This window comes from Alexandromys fortis, unplaced genomic scaffold (assembly GCF_014885135.2).
Source record: "Alexandromys fortis isolate MF-2015 unplaced genomic scaffold, M_Fortis_MF-2015_v1.1 scaffold_36, whole genome shotgun sequence".
Classification (NCBI taxonomy): domain Eukaryota; kingdom Metazoa; phylum Chordata; class Mammalia; order Rodentia; family Cricetidae; genus Alexandromys; species Alexandromys fortis.
This window is the reverse complement of record NW_026067915.1, coordinates 6129011-6153073: the sequence shown is the minus strand read 5'-3', so window position 1 is coordinate 6153073 and position 24063 is coordinate 6129011. Positions and strand designations below refer to the sequence as shown.

Below are 24063 nucleotides of genomic sequence, written 5' to 3'. Positions count from 1 at the left end.
AGCATTGTGCCACCACTGAAGGAAGAGGGAAGGGCCCCCTTCCCCGCTTCTGACCTCGGGCAGGTATTAAGTGCTTGCTCCTCAGGGACTCAGGCCTTCACATGGAGACTGACACCCCGGTTCTCCTGGGCCTCTAGCCTGCGTATGCAGGTGATAGGCCTTCTGAGACACACATGCAAAAGCCAATTCTCAGTCCTAAGTCATGTATTTGGTTTCATCTCTGGGGAGAACCTTGACAAAATACAGTATTCTAGAGAAGACAAAGATAATGGTAGGGGGATTAAGAGGGGGGAGGGAACAGAAGAAAGGAAAAATGGGCTCCTTCCTTTGAAATATTCCTGTACTATGTTTTAATTTGGTTTGTTTTTTAAATTTGGAATACTGGGAGTCTGTAGCATATGGCAGGTTCATAAATGAGACTGTTAAAGCCTAGGGATATTGACAGTTCACTCAGCTGTCTTGAGACTGCTGCAAAACCTTCCTGACGGGGTGTGGGGCTTATTAGCCCTTGTTTCTTGAGGGAAGGTTGGCATCCCCTCGTGGTGTGCACAGCCTTGGTGATCTGGAAATGTTGCTGACGCTTATGTTAGTGCGCTTCCCCAGTGTGGGGGACAGGCTAATGTACTTTCCCTGAGGTGGCTTTGGCATCACCTTGCCACACACACATTTTTCAGCCAGCTTGCAAAAGTGTTGTGATAAAGTATCTAACTGAGTCTCTAAAAAGTGGCATGGAGAACTCATTTCCTGAGGAAGGTACCTGCTTCAGAATGCATGTCAGCATATTTGGCTGAGGAAGGAGGGGTCCTACCCAAGTCTGGGGGGATGGGAATGCTGAGGTAAGCTGTGGAGTCTCTGTTATTTCTTCTTCTTCTTCTTCTTCTTCTTCTTCTTCTTCTTCTTCTTCTTCTTCTTCTTCTTCTTCTTCTTCTTCTTCTTCCTCTTCCTCTTCCTCTTCCTCTTCCTCTTCCTCTTCCTCTTCCTCTTCCTCTTCCTCTTCTTCTTCTTCTTCTTCTTCTTCTTCTTCTTCTTCTTCTTCTTCTTCTTCTTCTTCTTCTTCTTCCTCTGCTTCTTGCTTCTGCTTCTTCTCCTTCTCCTCCTCCTCCTGAGAAGTAGTTAGTCAACTTCTTTTTTTATTTATTTTTATTGAGCTCTACATTTTTCTTTCCTCCCATCCCTGAGCCTCCTTTCCCCTTCAACCCTCTCCCAAGGTCCCCATGCTCCCAATTTACTCAGGAGATCTTGTATTTTTCTACTTCCCATGTAGATTAGATCCATGTATTTCTCTCTTAAGTCCCCATGTTGTCTAGGTTCTCTAGGATTGTGATTTGTAGACTTGTTTTCTTTGCTTTATATTTAAAAACCATTTATGAGTAAGTACATATGATAATTGTCTTTCTGAGCCTGTGTTACCTCACTCAAAATGATATTTTCTAGCTCCATCCATCTGCCTGCAAATTTCAAGATATCATTATTTTTTTCTGTTGTGTAGTACTCCATTGTGTATATGTACCACATTTTCCTTATCCATTCTTCAGTCAAGGGGCATTTAGGTTGTTTCCAGGGTCTGGCTATAACAAACAAAACTGCTATGAACATAGTTGAGCACATGTCCTTGTGGCACAGTTGAGCATCCTTTGGCTACATACTCAAAAGTATATTGTTGGGTCTTGAGAAAGGTTGTTTTCTAATTTTTTGAGAAATTGCTACACTAATATCCAAAGGACTGTACCAGCTTGCACTCCCACCAGCAATGCAGGAGTGTTCCCTTTACCCCACAACTTCTCCAGCATAAGTTGTCATCAGTGTTTTTGATCTTGGCTATTTTTACAGGTGTAAGATGGAATTTCAGAGTTATTTTGATTTGCATTTCTCTAATGACTAAGGATGATGAGCATTTTCTTAAGTGTCTTTTGTCTATGTTCTTTTGAACTCTAACTTATCCCTTTTTCCCCTTCTTGAGAATGCTGTGTGGTCAGTTCTTGTCAGCACTTTTCCACTTCAAGTCTAGATGTCTGGTGTGTTGGCCATAGGCAGGATAATTTAGAAGGACCTAACGTCTGTCTCCAGCTCCAGGATGGAAGCTCATCATCAAATCACAGATGAGGAAAGTCAAGCAGGTACCTTGGAGCTCAGGAAGGGGTCCCATGGCAGAGAAAAGAGCAGGATCTTCCCAGACTGAGAATTGTGAAGGAGTCTGAAGCAGAGTTTGCAGGCCACTGTGAGACCCTGCCAGGTGAAAGATACACCAACAGGGCAAGGAGCTAAGGTGTCAGACACTGTTTACATAGGGTCTAGGGAAAGAAGGCTAGGTTGTCTGTGCTTTATCCACAAGTCTGCCTCATGGCACTCTACCTCTGTAAGCTGCTCTTCACCCCGGGAAAGACCTGGAGGCTGTGGAGAATAGCCCGAGGGGGAGGTAGAGATGGAATCCTAACATGATGCTGGCCACAAACAAGCAGCTCCTGAATCTTTACACAGCACCTGGGTGCCATGGACCGGAAAGGAGAGGAAAGTTTCACTTCCGTAGATAAGAGGTGGGGTAGTAATTGGTGAACCATTAGAGATACTTTGGGATTTCTGGAGAAAAATTTAAGCAGTCTAGACTGTTTGTTACCTTTTTTTATTCCCTGGATTTTTAAAAGCCCATTTTAAAGGCCTTGTTGTTGGCCCAGGACATAGTGAGACTTTTTATTGCAGGATGCATTTTTCTCACTCAAACTACAAAGTCGTAAGTCACAGTTTTACAGTTCCCCAATAGCTTGACAGCTGGCCTGTTACAGAAGCCTTCTTACTCAATCACAGAGACAGTCCATTGGATCTTAAAAGCCGTGTTCTAGCATATTCTGTGCATAATGCTAATTCACATATTTTCGTGTCTTTGTATGTGAGGGATAGTAATAAATTACTATTTGTAACTCATCTTCTACCTGTCCAGCTGTCATAGATAACTTCCGTATGTGTGCTTTACTTATCCTAATATCCTGTCAGCGAGTCTTCTGGCATGTTCCCTAGCTCACTACCACAAAGCCAAACCCTTATATTCTGACTCCTTGCATGCTTACAGCTCCAAAAGAGAAGACGCTGTCTCCTTGGATCCAGAATCAATAGGACCAGTGTGAAGAGACTCAACAGAAGAGTCCTTTAATTGCAAGTAACAGAAATATCTCAATCAATAGGAAGGATTCATCATTTTGCTTTCCATGAGGACAGTTCAGGAGTTGGTTAACTGAGGTGACCTCAGCAATGTCCTCTGGGGTTCCTGTTCTTTCTGCCTCTGTTTTCCGGTCAGACTTGTTCTCTTGTAGTTGTCAGGCTGCCTGAAACATTTCCATAAACTTCCCCATGTTATAACAATAACTGGGGTCCAGAAAGTATAAAGTTGATCTCTCTCTCTCTCTCTTTCTCTCTCTCTCTCTCTCTCTCTCTCTCTCTCTCTCTCTCTCTCTCTCTCTCTCTCACACACACACACACCTTTTTTTTTTTATCTTTTCTAAGAACAGAGAAATATCATCTACAAGTTTCTATTGCATGACTTTTCCTGGAGAGATGTGAACAAATGTCTGCCCCAGTTAGGGTACCAGCAACACTTAGTGAATGAATGGGTTTATTGAGGTTACTAAGAAGCTCACGGATGACTGAAAGACGGCTGTATTACCCTAACGCCCACTCCAAGGTGGACGTTGACTCACAAAGACTGTATCCTTGGCACTTACTACACAGCTTGCAGACAGCTATACTGTACACTACGGTCCATTTGCACACTACAGCATTTGCACACTACACCATGTAACCCCAGGGAAGGGCCTCATGTGCACTAATCTAGTGATATCAATAGGTCAATCATTTATGGATTCCTCTTGGAGCTTTTGGCTGTTATTTCTCATTATTTTGGTCTTGGCCAGTTGGTCTTGTTACCTAGTATTCCTGATAATTCTGAGTGACTGGAGAAGGTAGGCGAGTTATTAAGAGACTTCTAATGTGTAACAAAAGCAACTTAGGGGAGAGAGGGTTTACTTCATCTCAAGAGTTCCAGGCCCATCATTGTAGGGACATCAGCGCAGCAGAGCTTAAGGAAGCTTGTCAGCTACATCATAATCAGAATGAGAGAACAAAGTGTTCGTTTTTTCTTAAGACGAGCCTCTCTGCCTACACAAATAATTCCAATCAGACCAAATAAGACCAAATAAAAGATGCCCATGTTTAATGCAGCGCTCCCGAGTGAGGCTGGGAAAGCATGGAGAGGAACGAGAGAGAAGGGAAGACCACGCAAAACCCAGAGACCACGTGTTCATTCTCTTGGGGGGGGGGCGCAGTTTAAATAGCCTGTGGGAGTGGTCTTGACCTTCCCACGGGAGGGGTTACTGTTTGGTGGGCTTTCTTGACCCTCCCTGGAGGAGCTGGGGTGAAGCCCCCAGGCAAACACAAAGATCCATTAATGTTACCCTCAGACTACTCTATCCATTTTATTCATCCCAGGGCATAGCCTTTGAAATGGTGCCACCAAGTCTGGCTGGGTCTTCTACCCCATTTAACCCAGTTAGGAAAACCCTCACAGGCGTGCATGTCTGCAGGTCAACCTCATCTACACAGTTCCCCCTTAAGACCCCCTTCCCCCAATGATCCTAGAGTTTTGTCCGGGTTAACAATTTAAACGAACCATGCTTCTCTAACTTTCTCTTATCCTTTCCCTCTCTCTTTTAGTTCCCACCCTTCCTAGGCTCTCCCCTCCCCTCCACTTTCATGTACCCCCCTCCTCTTCTTTACCCCTCCCTATACTCCCTTTCTTCAGTTATCTTTGTATGTGTTGAGATGAGACCCTACTATGTTGTGTAGGTTACCCTCTAGCTCACGGTGGTCCTCCTGTCTTAACTTCCCAGAGTAACTGGTTCCAGGTTCTAGTTTGCTTTTATTTTTGAGTGGCATCCTTTAGGGTTTATTATATTCCTTATGACCTAGAGCATGCATTGTACCCATCCCATACATTCGCATTTATCTGCATTCCCTACTAGAGTGGTACATTTACTATAGCCAGTGAACCTACATTCACATGTCATTACCACTTTTCTCAGTTACTCTTCTATTGCTGTAAAGAGATGCTGTGACTAAGGTAACTCTTTTAAAAGAAGACATTTAATTGGGGCCTTACTAACGGTTTAGAGGCTTAGTCTATTATCATGGTAGAGAGCATGATGACAGGAAGGTGTGGAGCTGAAGAAGTAACTGATAGCTACATCCTAACCCATGGTCAGGGGAGGGAGTGGACTGGACCTGGTGTGGGCTTTTGAAACCTCAAAGCACCCCCTAGCCACACATTTCCTTCAACAAGGCCACACCTCCTAATTCTTCTAACAAAGGCTTCCATTCCCTAGTGGCTGAGCGGTCAAGTATGTAGGGTTCATTATCATTCAAACCACCACCAAAGTCCATAGATTACCCCGGGCTCATTCTTAGTGTTGTATAGGGATTGGGAAGAATGTTTGGTGGCATGAATGCATCAAACTGAAGCAGGGTTTGGCGGTCAAATCCTTTAGGCTCTGCTTACTCAGTCTTCCTTTCCCCTAGCCTCTGGCAGCCGCTCTTGTATTTATCATCTTGGTTATTTTGCCTTTTCCTGAATGTCCCTTTTGTTGGTACCATATGATATACAGCCTTCTCAGACTGGCTTATTTCATTCTACTGTATGGGTTTAGTTTCTGCCAGGTCCTTTCCTGGCTTGATAGCTTGTTTCTTTTTAGCCCTGAATGACACCTCATTGTTCACAGTGTCAGTGGCTTGGCTGTTTACTTACTGAAGAACATCTTATTTACCTCCATGCCTTAGCCATTGTGAATACAGCTAATCATGGGAGGTTTGATGCAGATCTAAGATTTAACCCCACTGAACATGTTGTTATATGTTCAGTGTTCAATGGGGTTAAACCAAGACATATGACTTAATCCCAAGCTCCTAATTTCAGGGGTCACATGTTCCCTTTGAAGTGCTGCTTGGCAATCAGCCCCATCCTTTTGATGTTTCTGCTTCAAGTTTTCTTCTATCTTCTTTGTGGTTTTGAGCATTTGAAATGCACTTAGAGTCTGTATCTCATTTGCTTGTCTGAACAGCCTAGGCATCTGGAACCATTGCTTATTCTCTGCTGGCTCCTAGCCTGCATTTGTTTCTGCCAGAGGAGTGAAGAGGATGTTAACAATCACATTAGATTTTATTCTCTTGGGTCAGTGCCTCTGTGGCCACACAGCTATTGCAAACCTGAACCCCTTGTTGGGGTGAGCGCTGTCCTTCACTCAGATTACCAACTTCCCTTCTGTGCGCACACAGGCATCCTTCTCTGGTTGTCTGGTCACTGTCTGTGTGCAGCACGGGTGGGCTTCTGCCTCTCTGGGTGTGCACTAGCACTCTCTGACCCACTGTCCAGACTTTACATCTGCTGTGACCATTACAGCCCGCCCACAGCTTTCTGAGACCACGGCATTCCCAGCGGCAGCCTAGCAGTCCATACCAACTGTCCACTCTGTTTTCAGTTTCTTTCATATAGAACCCCAGGAGATTTGCCGCATTGTGGGCTCAGCTCGTGATGCCCATTTGTAAGCTTTGTTCAGCATTTGGGGCCTTTATAGAAAAGACTTCTTGTGTGATTCTCTCAATTTCAGAAATAGAAGTCTTAATGTACATATTTCACACTGCTGGCTTATAGCAAGTCTCAATAAGTATTTACCAGTAGCATTGCCTGTATTGTTGCTTTTACAGAATGTAAACATCTGGTAATAATATAAAGTTTTCTGATAACCTGCCCATCAGCTGAGGGTATGATTACTAGATGAGGTGCTACATATATTGTGCTACAAAAAAGTAGACAGCCTGGCCTACATGGAGTGTTCTTGGTCAACCTGAGCTATGAGACCTTACCTCAACCTTACCACAACAACCATGAAGCAAAACAAACCAAACAAAACCCTCAGCACAATCTGGCCCCTTGAAACACTTGTAAAAAAGCAAGACTCCAGGTTCCTTCCTCTCTAAAGCTCCCATTTATGAAGTCTTCTTCCCTTGGAGAATGAGAAGTGTGGCTTTGAAGCCTTTAAACAGTGAAAGCTGGATCTGTGGATCTATGTTTACTCCCCATATACAACTGAACCCTTGATTTCTAACTGGGTTTGGTTTTTCTGTTTTGTCATCTTTTTTTTTCCCTTTGTAGGAGGATACTCCATCGAGACTTGAAATCAAAGAATGTATTTCTGAAAAACAATCAACTTAAAATCGGTAAGATGTTTCAAATGCCTACTCTAAAGCTCCAAGCAAGTTTATCCTAGATGCAGTCACAGCAAGCTGAAGAGCATAGTTCAAGTTGGTACTGAAGTAATTCATCCATGGCTTCTTCAGTCTTTGAGAATGTTTGCTCTGACCTGGATGAGACCAACAAATTCCAGTTATTTTTTCTGTGATTGTCTGATATAAATTGAAGCATAAAACCCTTGCTCCATGGCTGGTTGATTTAACAGGCATGCTTTGTATTTCTCCCCTTTACTGGGCACTTTGTAAAGAGTTGAATTGTTTTGCTGGTTTTATGAACTGCTGTAGGTTCCTCATCTACTTAAAAGTTGTATGATTTTTATGTGTATGAGCATCATGCCTGCATGTATGTTCGTGCACTTCTTGCATGCAGTACTCCCTGAGGCCAGAAGGGGGCCTTGGATTCCCTGGAACTACAGTTAGAGCTTGGTGGTGAAACTGGGTGCTGTGAATTAAACCTGGGTCCTCTGGAAGAGCAGCCAATGAGTACTCTTAACTTCTGAGCCATCTCTCCATCCCCACTCACTTATTTTAGTATGATCAGTGAACAGTGACCATACATAATTTAAATGCTGCTATAATGGCTTTATTAATATTTAATTCTTTGGAACAATATCTCCATTCAAATAGTCACTCAGCTATCTAAGCATCTCACAGGGTGTTCTTAGGGGAGTAAAGAAAACAGGTTGTGACTAATTAGAAAAGTCAGTTGGTTCAAATTTTTGTACGTATATTCATGAATAGTTTAAATCTTTAGGATTTTCCCTCTGTCATGAATTAAGATGAACCTCTTCTCCATGCTCGTGAACTTTTATGTCTTCATTTTCAATCCTACCAGAATCCTGCTGTTAGTTTTTATTATACTTCAAGTGGCTTAACAGCAGGTGACTCTAGTTTTCTCTAATTCTAGGAATAATAAGGAATCTGAGGTTGTATAATTCACTTTCCTTGTTCAGTCTTCCTTCTCCTATAGAGCACATATGTTTGAAGTCATTGATCACCATTATGTCATTTAAAATGTCACTTTCCTGTTCCTTTAAATGGCACGAAGCACTGTGATACATATGATGAAGTTGTTAAATCAGTTTTAGTTGTTAATTTCCAATGGTGCCTTTTTGTCTGTTTAAAATATTTATACAAAGTAACCACAATTTCCAGGGGATTTTGGAGTTTCTCGACTGCTAATGGGATCGTGTGAGCTGGCTACAACTTTAACCGGGACTCCCCATTATATGAGTCCTGAGGCCCTGAAGCACCAAGGCTATGATGCCAAGTCTGACATCTGGTGAGTAGGTGGTGGCTGCCCAGGGACTTCTTTCTCTGCCATCTAAGAGGTCTGTACGCTGTGTTTTGAAGTTCATCTGCTTACTCCAGCTACTCACTCTGTCCCTTTTGGCATTTGAGTTGTTCCGTGGCCGGAGGGAGATGAGGCCTTGGAGCTTGTTATACTCTGTGAAATTCATTTCAAAGATTCTCTCTATTCATAGATGAGTCGACGGGTTTGGATTCTGTCATTCCTGAACCACAGGGGAAAGTTCTTAATGCGGCAGACACATTAAATTTTGATGTGCTTCAGCTAGCCTGTTAAATAAGGCATTTGTCACCCTAAAGACCAGGCTTTATTTTATTTTAAGGTTAACTCCCAGCTCTGTAGGGAATATGCTGCTTTTCTGCATTTTTAAAGAATTTTTCTAAAGATACTGGATTTACGGGTAACCAACATTTACTGTTTCCTGGGTTTTCAGTGAAAGAGGCTTCTGTGATATTCCAGTTCCGTGGCACTCTTGGACCAGGCAGAGCCACTGGGAAAATGCCTCAGTCTGTCCCGCTGTCAGCAGCGGGCCCTGTTCAGGGAGGGCTGTTGTGCTTTGAAGGGAGCTTACATAATTTTCAGCATCTAAGGGTTGAAGGACAATCTAGCCGAGAGCTTGTTCATTAAGTAAAAATAATTATTGTATGCAAATCAGCATTAAGTAGCTCTGAACTTTCAAGGATGAGCAATGTGAAAGACGTGCCCACTCTGTTTTCTAAAGATGATGAGGTAGAAATGCCCTTTGGTGTGGTTAGGGAAGACTGAACCACCACAGAGCAGCTGTGTAGGGCCCATGTAAGAGTTATTTCTCTCTTTACTCTGGTGCCTCCCGTGGGAGAGGAGCTGTCAAGATTTGCTCTGTTTCTGACCTCCACATAATCCCATCCCTTAGATTCGGTCTTGTGATTGTGTTTTCTTAGGTTCTCCATTAAAGCTTGCTCTTGCTAGAGTCTTTTGTCCTAGAGGTCCATTCCAGGTCACCCTTCACTTTCCCTAGTCCTTTCCCATGTGCACCCCACACCAAAGTAAAAAGAAAATTGAAACAAAAAGCAGAAAACAAAACCTACAAAAGAATGCCACCATGAACCTCCTTCTTTACATCGTTTAACTGAGCGCATACTTCTTTCCTAGCACTGATCAGTACCCTGGGTTTAAAAGCAGAAACACTTGCCTCTTGGCCCCTTGTGAAAAACCTTGCTCATTTTGTGATTCTGTTTTCAGCTCAAAGACAGCAGTTCTGGGCTTTGCAGTGGCTGTTAGTTACCTACCCACCTCTCTCTTCACACTTAACTTTTAAAATACTATGGATTTTAAAATAAATTCAAATAGGGGTGAGGAGGACAATGGGGGAGAGGAACTTGGAGGGAAGGATGTGGGGAGGATGTAAAATAAACAGATGAATAAAAATAGATTCAAATATGTAATGTCTTTATGACTATGTCATCTTAAGTTATTGTTCCATTCCATCTGGTTAGGAACAGAAAGTTCAGAAAGCCATTGTGTAAGTGTCAGGGATGATGTGTGGCAGTATGCCTGATTCCTTTAGACTGGGTGTTCACACCTTTCTGCCAGATCAGAGGGATGACTCCCAGGAAATGGAGGCAGTAGAACCCCAAGGGAAACAAAGCCTCTTCTTCACTTCAACTGTGCCCATTCCACTTTTTTTTTTTTTTTTTTTTTTACAAATTATCCTTGTATTACATGGGAAATGATAAGAATATCAAGCAGTATCCCTGTGGTGTTTTGTGGCTACAGAAGTACCTGACACACACAAAATCCTGGTGTTGGATCAGCCCCCTACCGTGATTATAAACTACTCAGCAAGGGTGAGCTGAGAATGTATCAGCATCTTGACCCCAAATAACCACTTTATTATGAATTTAATAATTGCTTTGCTTGTATCTAAATCAAAACAGGCTTATCTAGTAATGAGATGTCAGCTGCCAAGCCTAAAGTGGGACAAATATGGAAGAACTATTAATTATAGTGCAGATAGAGAAGTGTGACAAGTGATCTTAGGGACACACTCAGGAAAATTAGATTGCACGAGCTGGGAACTCATCTCAGCCTCTGAGTGGGTAGCATCTATGTACCGGGCAATATTTTCTTGGAACTGGGAGTATATGTGAATAATTTATAGAGCTTTGCTTTAGCACTAATAGTGGGACATACTATATTTATAGCACTTAAAAAAAGAATTAGTCTAATACTAATTACATTTTCATCTGTTAACACTTGCCCGTATGCAGCCTTACCTTCCTTCTGTAATCTGTTAGACCTGCCTGCCGGGTCATTCTCTCTGTTTTTATGCCAATTTCAAGCTGTTTTCATTACTATAGCTCTATAATAGAGGTTGATGTCAGGGCTGGTGATACCTCCGGAAGTTCCTTTATTGTACAGGATTGTTTTGGCTATCCTAGGTTTTTTTGATTTTCCATATGAGGTTGATTATTGTTCTTGCAAGGTCTGTGAAGAATTGTGTTGGGATTTTGATGGGGATTGAATTGAATCTATAGATTGCTTTTGGTAGGATTGCCATTTTTATTATGTTGATTCTTATAGAGATCAGGGATACAAGAAACATAATTAAATATAATAAAAGCAATATACAGCAAGCTGACAGATTACATTTAATAGAAAGAAACTCAAAGCAATTTCACTGAAATCAGGAACAAGACAAGGCTATTCACTCTCTCCATATCTATTCAAAATAGTACTCAAAATTTTAGCTAGAACAACAAGACAACAAAAGGAGATCAAGTGTATATTAATTGGAAAGGAAGAAGTCAAAGTGTTACTCTTTGCAGATGATATGACAGTATACATAAGCACCCCCCAAAATTCTACCAGGGAGTTCCTACAGCTGATAAACACTTTTAGCAAAGTGGCTGGATGGCAAGATTAGCTCAGAAAAAATCAGTAGCCCTCTTATATACAAATGATAAGATGACCGAGAAAGCAATCAGGGAAACAACACCCTTCACAATAGCCACAAACAATATAAAATGTCTTGGGATAACTCTAACCAAGCAAGTGGAAGACCTGTGTGTTTTAAATTTTTAAGTTTCACTACACCTGGGCAGTTTATGCTAATTTTCAATTCCAAGAGTTATTTAGGTTATTATACACTAAAGGGAAGCCCATTCCTCTTGTATTAACTTTTTATTTCTTTCTCTAGACATTTAGCTGTAGTCATTATGTATGCTTTTTAAATTTTAATTTTCTTTTTGAGAATTTCATATATTAGTACTTTATTTCATTATTTTCATCTTTCCTGCATCTCCTAACTCCTCCCATATACCCCTATTCTGAAGTTCATGACCTCTTCTTTTATAATTATTATTGTTATAATGCGTGTGTCTAAAACCCACTGAGCCCATTTAGTGCTGCTCATACTTGGAACTGGTTAACCTATCAGGAAAGCAGTCCTTGGAGAATATTGAATCTCCCTCTCTCAGCAGCTCTTGACTGCCTGCAGCTCTTTCTATACATACCTTTTTAATGAAAACGTCAGACTGCCTCTCAATCACATTGAATGGAAATAGTACTTAAACGATGATAAGATTTTCCAGCACACCATGGTCACACACTGGGGCAGTTTTCTGCTTGGGGGCCTAGAAGATCTGTAAAGGAGTAACTTTAGCTACACAGTGGCAAGGCAGTTGTCATTCCATTTATGATTCATTATGACTCCGTGCTTGGAAACCCTCTCTCTAGGTCTGGCAACCTGGACAGATGGAAACTTGGGAGATTTAGGGTGGGGAATGTCTCACATCTACCTAATCCCCACTTTTCCTTTCACTTCATACAATGTGATCTCTCAGGATATATGTGTTTAGCTCTTCTAAGTTGGATATATTTTGGAAAAAGAAAGAATGCAAATCACAGACCTCAAAGTAAAATGTACTTTGTGTGTGTGTGTGTGTGTGTGTGTGTGTGTGTGTGTGTGTGTGTGTGTTGCAAGGAGCAGGCCTTGTTTGTCCTGGCCACCTGGCTAGCTTACACCCAGAATAAACACACAGAAACTGTATTAATTAAAACACTGCTTGGCAATTAGTTTTAACTTCTTATTGGCTAACTCTTACATATTAGTTTAACCCATCTCCATTAATCTGTGTATCACCGAGTGGCAGTGGCTTACCCGAGAATCTAACTGGTGCCCATCTCAGGCAGAGGATCCATGGCTTTGCCCTTATTCTGATTTCTTCTTCCCAGCATTCAGTTCTGTTTTCCACACCTACCTACCCCTATCAGCTAGGCCAAGGCAGTTTCTTTATTTGTTAACCAATGAAAGCAACACATGAACACTAGAACCTCCTACACCATATGTGTGTGTTTCTCTACTTTTGTTTTCCAAAATGTGCTTTCTGTCTTGAAAAGGATGGGAGTTAGGAGGTGCTCTTAGTGTCATATAAAAATATCTGGTTGGAAATTAGAGAAAATAAAAGCATAGATAGATGCAGTTACAGTTATCAGAATAAACAACACATCCAGAAGATAGGTTTTAAAATCTATGACTGGACAATCAAGACATCTTTGATCCCAAATGCCATAGAAGTTATTCCAGTCACATTGTCTCATATTTCTTTTGCTAGCACCTACTTGTGTGTGTACAGTAGCACTGCAGGTTATTTTCTAGAAGTTCCTGGCTGATAAATGAAGCCTCTGCACATTCAAGCATAAGCACATAGCAGTAGATCAAAGTGATCTGAGTAATGAAAAACCAGCATGCTTGAAGTGTAACTAAGAGGATTTCCATAAAAGAGTAGTCACATCAATACTCTTTGGTTACTTAATCAGACTGTGGATCTAATTATTCCATCATCTGCTTAGCAAAGCAATTGTTCATCATTTTACAACCTTAATAAATTCACCAAGCATGGCTCAGGTGGAGTTGGGGTTCCACAACACCAGGGTTTATTTTGTGATGTGCTCACAGTTCATAGACCTCTATCTAATCCCTGTTTGCTTCTAAGCCATGCAAAATCAAAATCCATGCTGATGGCCCTCCTCTCCCTTTCCCACAGGGTCTCACAGCATAGCCTGTATTTGCCTTGATCAGATGCCCTGTGTGCTGTTGCCTAAGGCCCCAGCAATCATTAAAGGTGGATTACAACTCTATATAAGCTCCTGAAGTAAGTTTGAAGCCAAACCCTATCTGAATGAAAGGCTCTGTTGGAGCCAGTCCCAATTTTTAACTCAACAGCTTATAATGAGCATCTGAAATGCTCAGATAGAGGCAGCATTGAGAGGCAGATTGACCCAGAGCTCATGTCTGTGTAGGCAGGCAGTCAGGGTTGCAATCCTAGTCCTACCACCTGCTAAGTATGGATGGTGCCTGAACCTCTTACCTGACCCAATTGCAATTATAGTAATAGTTGTGAGGCTAATTCAGTGAGTTAAAATATGTAAGGAAGCATTGTGGCAATGGCTCAGTGGATAAAGTGCTTGTTATGCAAGCATGGGTACTCAGGTTTGGGTCCCCAGAACCCGTGTAAACAGCTGGGGTATCATGGAGGCCACTTGTAAGCTCAGCACTCGGAAAGCAGACACAAGCTATCCCTGGAGCAAGTTGGCTAGCTCTGGTTCAAGTGAGAGACCCTACCTCAATAAATAAAGTGTGGAGCAATTGAGGAAGATAACCCGTGTCAGCTTTGGGCCTCTACAGGCACTTACACACACACACACACACACACACACACACACACACACACACACACACACTACACATAGACATATACACAGAAATACATATATGATGTATGTATCTCTCTTTCTCTGTGTCTCTGTGTCTCTGTCTCTGTGTCTCTGTCTCTGTCTCTCTCTCTCTCTGTCTCTCTCTCTCTGTCTCTCTCTGTCTCTCTGTCTCTCTCTCTCTCTCTCTCTCTCTCTCTCTCTCTCTCTCTCTCTGTAAAGAAAGCAGATTTAGCTCATTGGTAGACATGAAGTTTTCAAGTATCAGTTTCATTGGTGTTATGGTAGCCATTTGTGTTACTGGTAAATACATTCACCACTCTGATTCCATGACAGCTCAAGATGTCCTGGGTCAGAGATTGTGGTAGCTTGAATAGGACCCTATAGTCTCATATATTTGAATGTTTGGTCATCAGGAAGTGGCCCTTCTTGAGAGAGATTAAGAAGTGTGGCCTTGTTGGAGTAGTTGTGGTCTTGTTGGAGGAAGTGTGTCACTGGGAGTGTGTTTTGGGATTTCAAATGCTCATGTCAGGCTCAGTGTCTTTCTCTGCCTGCTGAACCACATGTAGAACTTTCAACCTACTCCCCAGCACCCATGCTTCCTGTCATGCTGACAATGGACTAAACTTCTGAACTGTAAGCAAGCCCCAATTAATTGTTTTCCTTTATAAGAGTTGACATGGTCATGGCATCTCTTCACAGCAATAGAACACTGACCAAGGCAGAGACTACTGTTCTCACCCAGCCCTTCTGATCTGATAGAGTGAGGTGGGGTTTGTATGGCTTTGTTCTTTCAACTTCTTTTTTTTTCTTAAAAACGTTTATTCCTAGCATAACAAGTACTGATTTGATCTTGACAGTTTTTAGCCATTCTAGGAGCATGCAGAATTACTACCCTGGGGTGCTTATTTGCATTTCTATGATGTCTAGTATTGTTGAGCATCTCATGAGTTTTGATCATTTAGTATCTGTTGAAGATCTTTACCCACTTTCTCTATTTTCCTATGCAGTCATGCTTTCTCTTGCCTTAATCAAGTGATAGAATTTGCATGTCCTTAGACAACAGTTCTCTTTTTCTTCACTCATCTTCCTTTCTTCTTTGCCATTACCACACTCTTATAAGGAAGGATTTTTTTTTTTTTTTGATTTTCGAGACAGGGTTTCTCTGTGACTTTGGAGCCCATCCTGGAACTAGCTCTTGTAGACCAAGCTGGCCTCCAACTCACAGAGATCTGCCTGCCTCTGCCTGCCAAGTGCTAGGATTAAAGGCATGTGCCACCACTGCCCGGCAGGAATGAATTGTTAAATAAACTCTTTTGGTAGCATTTTCATTTAAATTTCAAGTTTATCAATCCTGTGTAAGAACACAAACCCAGTAAGATTCTGACCACTATTGCATTGGGTCTGTAGATTATTTTAGGAAATTGATATCTTCCTCTTACTGTATCTTCCCATGTGAGTGCATCTATCTTTCCTTCTGCCTCTCTTGCCTTTTGACAATCAATTTCCCTTATCACTATATCATGGCTGACACTGTAGGATCTGGCATACCTCTTACTAGGCGTATTTCTAGATATTTGACATTTTGTGATGCCAGTGTAAGTGGCACAATTAATTTTATTTAAAAAGTGCATTTTTTGCCAACTTAGAGACAAGAATGACCTTTGTATCTAGCAGGCTTGACGAGTTTGTTTGTTATTTCCAAAGGTTTTTAGAGTGTTATAGTGTTTGCATGTACTCAGTCATTTTGGCATGATTAATGATTACATAATATTCTTAGCTTATCTTTACAATTAATTTTTCTAACCTTATTGTACTAGGTATTCATTTCCTGTAGTATAGATAAGATATATTGATTCTTATCTTGATCCCAATCTTAGAAAATTGTAAATTTCAGTATTTTACCAATAAGTATATTTTTGCTTTATATTTTAAAACCCTACAAATAGAAATATGGATTTCTTCCACTCTCCGTTTTTCTTCTTTTTTTCCTCTTTAAAGAATTTATTTTTAAAAAGAAAACAAACTTTTTTCATAATACATACCAATCCAAATTCCCACTCCCTCCCCTCTTCCCATTTCCTCCACCTTCCCTTCCACCCCACTCCCCATTCACTTCTCAGAGAGGGTAAGGCACATTGCTTTGGGGAAGGTCCAAGGCCCTCCCTACTATATCCAGGCTGAGCAAGGTATCCACCCAAAGAGAATGGGTTCCCAAAAAGCCAGTACAAGCAGTAGGGATAAATCCTGGTGCCACTGCCAATGGCCCCACAGTCTACTCCAGCCATGCAACTGACACCCACATTCAGAGGAACCAGTTTGGTCCTATGCTGGTTCCTTCCCAGTCCAGTTGGAGTTGGTGAGCTCCTGTTAGCTCAGGTAAACTGTTTTAGTGGGTTTGCCCATCATGTTCTTGACTTCTTTGCTCATATTCTCAGTCCTCCCACTCTTCAACTGGACTTGGGAGCTCAGCTCATGTCTTCAGTGTGGGTCTCTGTCTCTGTTTCATCAGTTGCTGGATGAAGATTTTATGGTCATATTTAAGATATTCATCAGTCTGACTATAAGATAAGGCCAGTTTTGGCACCCTCTGCTCTATTGCTTAGGGTCTTAGCTGGGGTTATCCTTGTGGATTCCTGGGAATTTCTCTAGAGCTAGGTTTCTTGCTAATCTTATAATGGCTCGCTCAATCAAAATATGTCTTTCCTTGCTCTCATCTCTGTCCTTCCTCCATATCTTCTATCCCATTCCCTCAAGTTCACTTCACCCCTCCCCTTCTCCTCTTTTTTTTCCTTTTACCCTCCCTACTCCCCCCACTCCCATGCTCCCAGTTTTGTCAGGTGATTTTGTCTATTTTGACTTTCCAGGTGAATTTATATATGTTTCCCCCCCCCTAGGGTTCACCTTATTACTTAGCTTCTCTAGAATCATGACTCAATATTCTTTGTTTGTAGCTAGTATCCACTTATGAGTGAGTACATACCATCTTCATCTTTTTGCATCTGGGTTACCTTACTCAGGATAGTGTTTTCTAATTCCATCCATCTGCATGCAAAATTCAAGATGTCATTGCTTTTTACCACTGAGTAATACTCTAATGTGTAAATATACCACATTTTTTTAATCCATTCTTTGGTTGAGGGACGTCTAGGTTGTTTCCAGGTTTTGGCTATTACAAATAATGCGGCTATGAATATAGTTGAGCAAATACCTTTGTAATATCATTGAGCATCTTTTGAGTATATGCCCAAGAGTGGTATTGCTGGGTCCTGAGGTAGGTTGATTCCCAATTTTCTGAGAAACCACCATACTGATTTCCAAAGTGGTTGTACAAGTTTGCATTCCCGCCAGCAATGGATGAGTGTTCCCCTTACTCCACATCCTCTCCAGCATAAGCTGTCATTGGTGTTTTTGATCTTAGCCATTCTGACAGGTGTAAGATGGTATCTCAGAGTTGTTTTAATTTGCATTTCTGTGATGGCTAAGGATTTTGAACATTTCCTAAAGTATCTTTTGGCCATTTGAGATTCTTCTGTTGAGAATTCTTATTTATTCTTCTTTACAAAACTACAGATGAATGTTGACTATTGAGTGAAATGTTTTTTCCCAGTCTGTCATGAGCTTAGCCTTTAATGGCTGAGCCATCTCTCCAGCCCACTTTTTCCAAATATGTGAAGGTGATGTTACAGTTTTTCTTTTGTTTCTTCTAGTTTTTTATTGATTGGTTCTGTGAATTTTAGGTCAATACCATATTCCTGAAATAAATCACTTGTTAATGATATGGACCTTTTAAATATATCATAATATTCTATTTGTGGTGTGTGTGTATGGGGTTTAAAACCTATAATTATGAGAAAATTTATAATTTTTACTTCATATAATGCATTTGTTGTATTTTACTATCTATATTTTTCTGACTTTATAACATGAACAGATTGAGTTAGATTAGTATGAGTCATTCAATAAATGTTTAGAAGAATTTGATAGTAAGAACCACAGATTTTTTTTGAAACTCAGCTTTATTATTTAGGTAATAGATAGCAATTAAATAGGATAGGGAGTGTTTTCTGTTTTTTTTCTTATGTCAGTTTGATATACTATATTTGAAAGATGATTTCATCTGAACTGTCAATTTATTTGAGGGAAACATGCTTATAAATGCTGCTCTAACACTTTCTAATACTTGGCCGTGTGAGCACGTGAGATGTGTACGGAGGTCTAAGATTGACATTAGGTATGTTCCTCTATATCTTATCTCCACTTTATGGTTTAAGGCAGGGTCTCTCACTGAATCTGGGGGCTTGACATTTTGACTTGACTGGCAACAGCAAGCCTCAGGAATCATTCACTTCCCCAGCATTGCAGTTACAGATTGTGACGCTATGCCCAGCTCTTTTGTGGGTGCTGGTGACCCAAGCTCATAGCCTCATGTGGGCACAGTAAGTGCTTGACCCATGGAGACACCTTCCTGTGCCTTTTTCTGAGACACATGGAGTCTGCAGTGTTATGCTTTTCCCCATTCCTATGATTTTTGATGTGTTTTCCTACTTGGTTTTCTTATTAGTCTTGCTAGAGATCTATTAAATTTTCTTGGTTTTATACATTCTACTTTTATTGTCTTTTTCAAAATAGAATCGCTATTTATTCTTTGACTGTCCTATACATGTAAACAATGTAACTTGATTATATCCACCTCCAACTTTCCTCAGGTAGCCCACACCTTGCTCCTCCCTTGGTTACCCACCGCATCCAAAATATGTTGCATGTTGGACTGTTGACACATCTTCTTGCCTTGCTCTTGTGCAGCTAACCCTAGCTTTAGTGAATTTGTGTGGGCAGTGGCCTTGTCATGTCCAGAGGACAGCATTTCATAGCACGCCTCCCCTCCTCCAGCTCTGACATTATTCTACCCCTTCCTGTGGCATCCCCTGAGCTTTGGTGAGTGGTTGACATAAAAGTCCCATTTAGGGCTGAATATATAGTAGTCACTTCTTCTCAGCTCTTTGGCCAATTACAAATGTTTGCACTAACTGCTGTCCACTGTAAAGAGAAGCTTCCCTCTGATTGAGGGCAGTGTTAGTTTATGTATAGAAACATAAATGTTTAGAAGACTGTTTGACAGCATGTCTATTTAGCAAGCTATTGTCTTTTTTTTCTTCTGTTGAAAATCTTTATCTAGGGCTGGAGAGATGACTCAGTGGTTAAAAGCACTGGCTGCTCTTCTGGAGGTTCCCAAATAGTTCAATTCCCAGCAACCACATGATGGTTCACAACCAACTGTGATGAGATCTGGCACCCTCTTCTGGCCTGCAGAGATACATGCAGACAGAACACTGTATACATAATAAATAAATAAATCATAAAAAAAAGGAAACTCGTTATCTAACCTTTCTTTCATGGGAGTGTCTTTTCTTTATCTTTCTTTTGCATACAAAGCATTGTCTCATCAGAACATTTTCAAAGAAAATTTGTTTCGTGGATTCTGTACCCTGCCTCTTCACCCCTAGAACCCTGTCCCTATCCCTATTTTGAGATATATACTTGATAATTTAATATATCCCTATTTTGAGATATATTAAACTTGATAATTTTATATATATTAATATATATATATATATTAAATGATCAAGTTTGACTTAGGTCATAGATTTAAACTTTTATCTCCTTATATATCTGATACTTTCAATTTTGTTATAGCTTCATTTAGTAAGCTTTCCTGTGTAATCCAAGGGCTTTAGATGTGTATTTCATGTTTAATCTAAGGAATTTAAATGTGTGTTTCCTAATTTCTAAGCTGTTGGAGATTTCTTATCCCTTTCTCCTGACCTTTTTTTTAAAATTTATTTTGTGTTTTTAAAAACATTTTATTGATTCTTTGTGGATTTCAAATCATGCATCCCAATCTTATTCATCTCCCTGTCCCTTTATATCTGCCTTCTGCCCTTGCACACCCCCCCCCCACAAAATAAAACAAAATTTAAAAGAAAAAAAAACCTCATCATGGAAGCTGTAGTATAGCCCGGTAAGTCACACAGTATAACCTTTAGTCCGTACATCTTACTTGCAAGTGTTCATTGCATTGAGTCATTAATCTGGCTTGATGCCTCTGGCTTCTGCTCCACCATCAGTATTGAACCCTCACAGGGACTCTTCGTTGATATTCTGTTGTTGCCCTGTGTCATGGAGACCCTGCTGCTTTGGATCCACAGGACTGGCCCCTTGACATGCTCCAGTAGATCATAGATGGTGTGAGCCAACTCACAGCCCTGGTTCTGGGCCTGGGCGGTAGTGGGGTTGGTCATCCCGCTAGCTCTCCCTCATCCTCACCACCAAGGTGAGCTCTCCAGAGTTGCCCAGGCTAGCTCACCCAATGAAGCAGGTAGCAAGGGGCTGGGCCAGTTCTGTTCTCACACCTTCAGGGGGCCCAGCTCACCTGCACCCACACCACCTCTACTATCTTCTTCTCATTTTTAATATCTAGCTTACTTGCTCTGTAGTCAGAGAATATGATCTCAGGATTTTGATTCTTGAACTCATTGAAGCTTGTCTGTGACCTTGTGTATGGTCAGTCTTGATATATGGCTCATGAGTTCTTTAAAATAATCTGAATTTTGTCATTATAGGGTCTAATAGCAATTTGTCAATTTGGGTTATTGTGTATATTTTCTCCATTCTTACTGATTTTGATATCTGTGTATCTGTTAGCTATTGAATGATTACAAAACACCATGATTGAGCTTTAATTCTGTTCTCTCTCTCACACACACTTACACACACATTTGATGCATGCACATTTAAAGTTATCATATACTCCTGATACCTTGGTTTCTTTATTAATTCCTCATGTTAATTTTAATAGTGATTCTTACCTCAAAGCCTGATTGATGAGATATGAGTATACCTATACTAGCAGTATTTTGGCAAGTGCTTGAATGAAATATCTTTTGTCTTTTGATTTTTTATTTATTTGTAAAGCGTGGGCATGTCATGGTGTGAGTGTGGAGATCGGGGGGTGGAACCTCAGAAGCTGGTTCTCCTCTGGGTAGGTCACTGCGATTAACTCCTGTCATCAGATTAGGCCACAGGCACCTTCACCTGCTACGGTGTCTCTCACTGGCTCTGTGTACAACTCTGCCAGGCTTTCTCAAGGTCAGATACTTAAGGTTATTTGGAGAGCATTATTTTTTAAATCTAGTCTGATAAGCCTTTTTCAATTGAACTGTTTTACTACTATGACATTTAGTGTAACTATGTTTGTGGTTAAACTATGTTTAATCTCTCCATGTCCCATTTGTTTTGTTTTCACTTTTATTTCCTTTCTTCCTTTTAGTTTATAATTTGGTAGTTGATTTTTCTTACTTTAGCTTGTTTTGCTTCTGTGTTATCTTATCCTTCAATGATAACTTTAGAAAATACAACATGCATCCTTATTACTGTCTAGTAAAAATGTCATTATGACCTCTTTCTAAGGAGCAGAAAACACTTTGTTTTGTTCTTTTTTGTCTTTTGTGTTATCCTGCCATACATTTTATTATATACAATTTTCCAGCCCAACAAGATATTATCTATATTGTCGTGTAACATTAATGTCTATTTATGCATATTCACAGAGTGTTTCTTTAATGTTGTTTCTTTGTTCTAGCATTGCTTGTTTCTGCCTAGGATCATTTTTCTTTATTAGAAGAACTCCCTTCCTGAACGTGTTTAGTGCTTTCCTGCTGACATGGACACTCTGTTTTTATTGTTCTAAAAATGTCATTATTTTATATTTATTTGAAGAAATTTATCATCCTGGTGGAAATCTAATTATATTAAAATTCCTATGTAAGATGCCATTTGATACTCTTAAGGATGGACACAAAATAGATTGAGCTTCAAATATTTTGATTTATAATATTTATGTTGATATTGCTGCTCTAGTCAGTACTGTGTAATTGCTGATATTGTCTGTCTTTCTAAAAGAGTTTGGACAGACAATGCTTTAGTCAAGAGTCGGTTCTGCCATTTACTACTGTATCACCTTGACCAAGTCATTTAGCTTCTCACAGCCAGTTTCCTCACCTAAGAGTTGGAAACAAATGTCTGACTTTGGCTTGTTTCACTGGGGGGCCGAGTTCTGTTGTGATTCATATGAAAGTGCTTTGTAGTCAACTGGGAAGCTTTAATGCTGCTGTTGCTTATTAGAACAGACCATTTTCAGAATTCTCTTACATGTGTTCATTTCCATAATAAACCATGGAATAAATTCTGTGTTCATGTGTTTGTGTATACTCTCCCCTTACTAAACACTGTGTCAGAAGTTATATAAAATATAGCTTATAAACACTCTATTACAAACTCGTTTTTTTCGTCTTTCAGAAAACCACTATGAAAAGAGGGATCTGGCTGTTGCATCATTCACAATGTACACAAGATAAATGCAGCCTATTGTTTCTTAATACTAGGTCGGGGAAGACTTTAAAAGTCGTGGTCATTTTCTTTGTAATGTGGAACCATTAAGAACGTGTTTCTGTCAGCTCAGAGGTGACCACTTGACACGGTGAATCCATTTCAGAGTTGGGCTGATCTCTGATTCTGAGCCGTTTCATGGTCCCCAAGAGAGAGTTAGACATTTTAATGTGAGCAGCAAATAGTTTCCCTCCCTTTCTACCTACAAATGGATTCTATTCAGAAAGCGAGTAAATAATGCCTGCTTGCTTTTCAACATGCACAGCACACACAGAGGGCAGGTCGGGCTGATAAATTAAAATTTCCTTCTGCATACGTAGCTTTCAAAAGCTACCTTAGGCAGGTAATATGCAGCCTCATTTTGTTTGTCTTTCACGGGAACTAATTTAAAAATTCCCAGCTACATTAATCAAATCTTAGACTCTTTACTCTGTGCAGACATTTTGCTATTGGAGTGTTTATTTTTCCTTTGGAGAAAGTAGTGTTCAGGTCTCTCTCTGTATGCCATCCTTTGTTGGGTCTTGGATTTGTATGCAGCGTGCCTACATGCATATGTGTGTGCATATGTGTCCCTGTGTATGTGTGTTTCCCTCTGTGTGTGTCTCTTTCTGTCTGTCTTTTGGGTCCAGGTTTTCCTTGAAGAATAGGTAGTCTGTAAACAAACTCAAATCGATGCTGGTACATTGGATCTAATATGAGGACACACACAGATGTGAGCTTGTTCCACCTTGTCTGGAGGTCAGAGAATTTGAGCTTATTTCTGTCTTTCAAAGTTGTGGCTACAAAACAAGATATCTTTAGCTAGGGTGTGATTACTTGATGTTTTGGACATTAAAATGGCCCATTGAGGTGGATCTGTTCCACCGTGACCATAGGTCAGAGAATTCAAGCATACTCCTATGCTCCTTCTTTAAAATAGGAGGTTTGACATAGGGGGTGGCTGCCTACAGGATACTTGGTCTAGGGTATGTTCACTGCACATTCCTGCCCAAACATCAAATACTTTACTCAGGAAATAATGGCTTGATGTCTCAAGTATTGAAACAAGTAACTGTTCTGGTTGTCCTTTGTGTCATGTTAAAGCAGTCTTTTACCTTCTTCCCTCTGTTTTATATTGGGATATGAAAGTGTATGGAAAATAAATGTGGGCGAATTAGCATTCATTATCTGCTGAGTTGCCCCTCCTGGTACTGTCCTATGTCTCTGTGTTTCTTTCAAATCTCTGTTCTTCCCACCTGACATTTCTAATCCTCATGCCCCTAACCTGGAATGCACGAACCTTATGACAGATGGCAGCCCAGAGTGGTGTTTACAACAAGCTA

At 40.6% G+C, this 24063-nt stretch overlaps 1 protein-coding gene across 1 annotated transcript in view; it reads left to right on the top strand.

Moving 5' to 3' along the window:
* The window catches only part of Nek11 (NIMA related kinase 11), a 203760-nt gene that overhangs the window by 70950 nt on the left and 108747 nt on the right, over positions 1 to 24063 (top strand). The window contains exons 5-6 of the mRNA XM_050139439.1: positions 7193 to 7257; positions 8446 to 8572. Of these exons, the coding sequence (XP_049995396.1) occupies positions 7193 to 7257; positions 8446 to 8572 (192 nt within the window). The remainder of the gene's footprint in view (positions 1 to 7192; positions 7258 to 8445; positions 8573 to 24063) is intronic.